The sequence below is a fragment of the Miscanthus floridulus genome, chromosome 14 (genome assembly GCF_019320115.1).
Source record: "Miscanthus floridulus cultivar M001 chromosome 14, ASM1932011v1, whole genome shotgun sequence".
Taxonomy (NCBI): Eukaryota; Viridiplantae; Streptophyta; class Magnoliopsida; order Poales; family Poaceae; genus Miscanthus; species Miscanthus floridulus.
In genome coordinates, this window is record NC_089593.1 from 57,396,071 (window position 1) to 57,400,955 (window position 4,885).

The following is a 4,885-nucleotide window of genomic DNA, read 5'->3' on the forward strand; positions in this document are numbered from 1 at the left end:
CAACAAACAGACTGAGATGTTTCAATAAATGATTTATCATGTTGCACAAATAAAACTGAGATATTTCACTGCATGGTGGTTCATGTTTCAACAAATGATTCCTCCATGGCGATTTTTTTGGGAAAACAAAAGGAAAGGCGTGAAGTGTATGTGGGTTGGCTAGCGACGATTGGAGTTTTGGCCCATTTCGGCGCGGAATTTGGTCGCGGGCCAAATTCGAGTGAAAATTTTGACCAATATGTTATTTTATTCGGTACCTAGCGAAAAATGTGAAATTTGGTGAAATTTCGCCGAAATTTGCTGGACAATATAGGACAACATATCAGCACGCATAAACCAAAAAAACAACACCATCTATACACTCCAAATTTCTTTGTTACACCATCACTACACTGGAGGCCAGATTTAGGATATCACATGGCACATTGACACTTCACGCAGAGAGAAGAGAGGAACAGGCACTCCGAGCAGCTGTCCACGTGTCCCTCCTTTCCCGCAAAAAGACACGGCAACCACCAGAGCGCAACGGGCACCTCCGGGACACGCGCTCCGCCGCTCGCCCGGCCATGTCCTCTCCTCGCCGCAGGCCTATATCTTCCCCCCATCCATATAGGAAGCCCTGCAAGGGGTGGCTTCCCGCACTGCCCCTTCCCCGCCAACAATGGAGGCCGCCTGCCGCGCCACGGCCGCGGTGGTTCGCCTGCGCCGCTGCCGGAATGACAGCAGCCTCGCTTTCGTCTACCTCGCCGCCATCCTGCTCGCGGCAGCAGCCACAGCGGCCGCGTTCTCGGACTCGGAGGCGTCCGACATCGCACGGCGGCAGCTGCTGTCCCTGCGGGACGGCGACGGCGACCTCCCCGACGACTTCGAGTTCGACATCCACGTGGACGTCACCTTCGCCAACGATCGCCTGCGCCGCGCGTACGTCGCGCTCCAGGCCTGGCGCCGCGCCATGTACTCCGACCCCAAGAACTTCACCGGCGGCTGGGTTGGAGCCGACGTGTGCTCCTACTTCGGCGTCACGTGCGTCCCGGCCCTCGACGACGCCAAAACCACCGTCGTCGCGGGCATCGACCTCAACGGCGGCGACATCGCGGGGTACCTCCCCGCCGAGCTCGGCATGCTCACCGATATCGCCTTCTTCCACATCAACTCCAACCGCTTCTGCGGCATCATCCCCAAGAGCTTCAGCCGCCTCGCGCTCCTCCACGAGCTCGACGTCAGCAACAACCGCTTCGTCGGCGGGTTCCCGGACGTCGTGCTGCAGATCCCCGTGCTCAAGTACCTCGACCTCCGGTTCAACGACTTCGACGGCACCCTGCCGCCGCACCTCTTCGACAAGGACCTCGATGCCATCTTCGTCAACAGCAACCGCTTCGTCGGCTTCATCCCGTACAACTTCGGCAACTCGACGGCCACGGTGGTGGTGCTCGCGAACAACGCCTTCGTGGGATGCATCCCTCGCAGCGTCGGCCGCATGGCCGAGACGCTTGACCAGCTCATGCTTCTCAACAACCGCCTCGACGGCTGCATCCCGCCTGAGCTCGCCGAGCTCGTCAACTCCACGGTGGTGGACGTCAGCGGGAACGCGCTCGTTGGCACGCTACCGGAGGGGCTCGCCAACATGACCAGGTTGGAGCACCTCGACGTGTCGCGGAACCAGCTCGCCGGCGCCGTGGCAGAGCGTGTCTGCAAGCTCCCGGCTCTCGCCAACTTCAGCTTCGCGCACAACTTCTTCAGCGTCGAGGCAGAGGCGTGCATGCCGTCTGAGGACTCGCCGGTGGAGCTCGACGACAGCGGCAACTGCCTCGGTGGCGGACGCCCGGAGCAGAAGCCATCGCCTGAGTGCGCACCTGTGCTCGCGCACCCCGTCGACTGCCGCACGAACGTCTGTTCCAAGGGGCCTGCGCCACCAGCAAAGAAGGTTGTTCCCAGGCCACCAGACGTTAGTCCACAGCCGTTGAAGCCAGCGCCATCACCGGAGAAACAACCACCAAAGAAGTCCCCATCACCACGCCCGGTGACCTCACCACCACCGCCAGCACCGATTAGTTCGCCGCCTCCACCAGTGAAATCTCCACCGCCACCGGCACCTATTAGCTCGCCTCCCCCACCTATCAAATCCCCTCCACCACCGGTTCTGGTTAGCTCACCACCACCAGCAGTAAAATCACCTCCACCTCCAGCACCGGTGAGTGCACCACCTCCACCAGTGAAATCCCCTCCACCACCACCAGTGCCGGTGAGATCACCTCCACCGCCAGTGAAATCACCACCTCCTCCAGCACCGGTAAGTTCGCCGCCGCCACCTATAAACTCACCTCCCCCACCGCCTCCAGTAAGCTCACCACCACCTCCAGTGAAATCCCCTCCACCACCTGCACCTGTAAAATCGCCTCCTCCACCGACTCCAGTGAGCTCACCACCGCCTCCGGTGAAATCCCCTCCACCGCCTACTCCAGTCAGCTCACCACCACCACCTGTAAAATCACCTCCTCCACCAGCTCCAGTGAGCTCACCACCACCTCCGGTTAAATCCCCTCCACCACCTGTAAAATTACCTCCTCCGCCGGTTCCTGTGAATTCACCACCGCCTCCGGTGAAAACCCCTCCATCACCGGCACCAGTTAGCTCACAACCACCACCTGTAAAATCACCTCCCCCGCCAGTTCCAGTGAGCTCACCACCTCCACCGCCAACTCTGGTAAGATATCCACCTCCGCCGGTGAAGTCCCCACCACCACCAGCTCCAGTAAGCTCTCCACCACCACCAGTGACCTCTCCACCTCCACCAACACCTGTGAGCTCACCACCTCCTCCAGTAAAGTCCCCTCCTCCACCTGCACCGATCAGCTCTCCACCCCCACCAGTCAAATCCCCACCACCACCTGCTCCGGTGAGCTCACCGCCTCCACCGGCTGTCCCATCACCGCCTCCACCAGCACCATCATTAACTCCACCGCCGGCTCCTGAGGAATTCATCTTGCCACCGATCATGGCGCAGCAGTACGCGTCGCCGCCGCCGCCTCAGTTCCAAGGATACTAAGTGGTGATCACAGCACGCTCGATCTACTCACAATGAGAGTAATCGTGACGAGGAGGCCAGGAGAAGCAGTGATCAGTTGATCGCACCATGCATGCTCTAGCAACGTGAATTAAAAGCTCAGATGAGCGCATGGTACGTGCGTGCGTGTGTGTATAAGAGAATAGGTAACGTACGCATGTACTAGCGCGTGCACATTGTAACATGACGAGTTGATGACCGAGAAGAGAAATGTGCAAATGGAGAAGGGATGGTTTTTGCCTTTCTGGGATTCTTCTTATTAACACAACGTGCAAAACTTTTTTTAGATATTAGAAAAGAATTCCGGCTTCATACTTCTTCATTAGATGAAGAAGAATCAGTCCACTATTATTACAAACACAACAAAAAAATGAGTTCTAAATTATTGACCAATCTGAAAACATAAGCCCATCCATATGATGCGAAGAACATTATGCATCTTATATCTAGAAGTCAACATGCTTGTATGATTTGCTCCTTGCACTTATCCAAAAGCTACAAGTGGATCCAAAACCGCAGCCAATATGCTCCCTAGAAAGAAGCTGCAAAAAAGTTTTCAAATGACAATTATTAAAAACTGAATCATTCCTTGTGAGCCAATTGCCCAACAAATCGTTGTTGCACCTATCAATAACTTTAGGTTGTGCTTGTGACCCCCTAATTTCGCTAAAACATTGAATAAGTGGTTTATATTTCTAAGAGGACTTATACCAAACATAATGGGTTTTCAGTTGCAGTTGCATTGCCCCAGTCGTTGTTGAAAAACAAGTTTCAAGGGCGGCTTCGTTATGGCAATTGCATCTGAAAACTTGGTTTAGGGATGGTTGTCATATAACAACAACCACTTAAAATCAATTTACAAGGACAGTTGTCATGAAGCAACCGTCCCTGAAAATACAGTCTCAAGGGAAGTTGTTGTGAACCAACCGCTCCTAAAAACTTATTTATAGGGGCGGATTCCTTAACCGAACCACCCATAGAAATGCTTTTGCAGGGACAGTTAGATGTTTGACTCTATAAATGCCATATCTTTACAATCGATGTCATAGTGGCGGTTTTTTGAACCGGCCCTGAAAATCATTTTTGACCATTAGCAAAAACCATTCCTATACTAGTGAAAGAACACAGTTCAAGAAATTTTCGCCATCAAAACTCTAGTGCAGAAGAGATATTCAAAGAACAACCAGGAGGCAAGGACTTGATGTGTGCAAGGAACCAAGCCATTCTGGCAAATCATTCCAGTAGAGTAAACCGGCATGGGTGTGGAAAACCCAGCATAAACCATGTGAAAAGCGTAGTTACCAACCAGTTCCAGATTATGGTATCCCAGCATGGATGTGGGCCGAAATCCGGTCGCTTTGTAATAGTCTCTTGACCGAATTATTAATTAATGTCTTGTTTAGATCTCATGGTTTAATGTTTAGTTGGCTAAAGTTAAGTACTAAACTTTAGAGCATTCTAGCTTAATTTTGTGGTTTAATGGATTAATCCTCTTTTTAAAAAGTTGGCTAAACAGTAGACACAACTTCAGATTACCTGTTTGAAGTCTCAGGAGGTAAAATAGTCTAGAGTTTAGTGATCACATAATAGGATCCAAACCGACCCTAATATATGTTGAGCAAAACTCACGTACTGAGAAGACAAACCGTCCCGTCTCCCTTTGACAATTTTGTGGGCTTCGTTAATCCTGAAACGGACGGCCAAATCATGGTGGTGACTCTAGCCCATCGAGCACTCATTTCCTGCCTTGGTCGTACTGGTAGCAGCAGACTGGGCCTTCACCTCTCTCTCCAGATGGGCATGGCAGATGCTTAAGATTTT

General features: G+C 52.8%; 1 protein-coding gene across 1 annotated transcript; it reads left to right on the forward strand.

Annotated features, from left to right (window-relative positions):
* The first annotated feature begins 638 nt into the window (after positions 1-638).
* Positions 639-3,307, forward strand: LOC136505156 (pollen-specific leucine-rich repeat extensin-like protein 3). The gene has a single exon (XM_066500267.1). The coding sequence runs from the start codon at positions 662-664 to the stop codon at positions 3,044-3,046; it is 2,385 nt and encodes a 794-aa protein (XP_066356364.1). The 5' UTR covers positions 639-661; the 3' UTR covers positions 3,047-3,307.
* Positions 3,308-4,885: the final 1,578 nt, after the last annotated feature.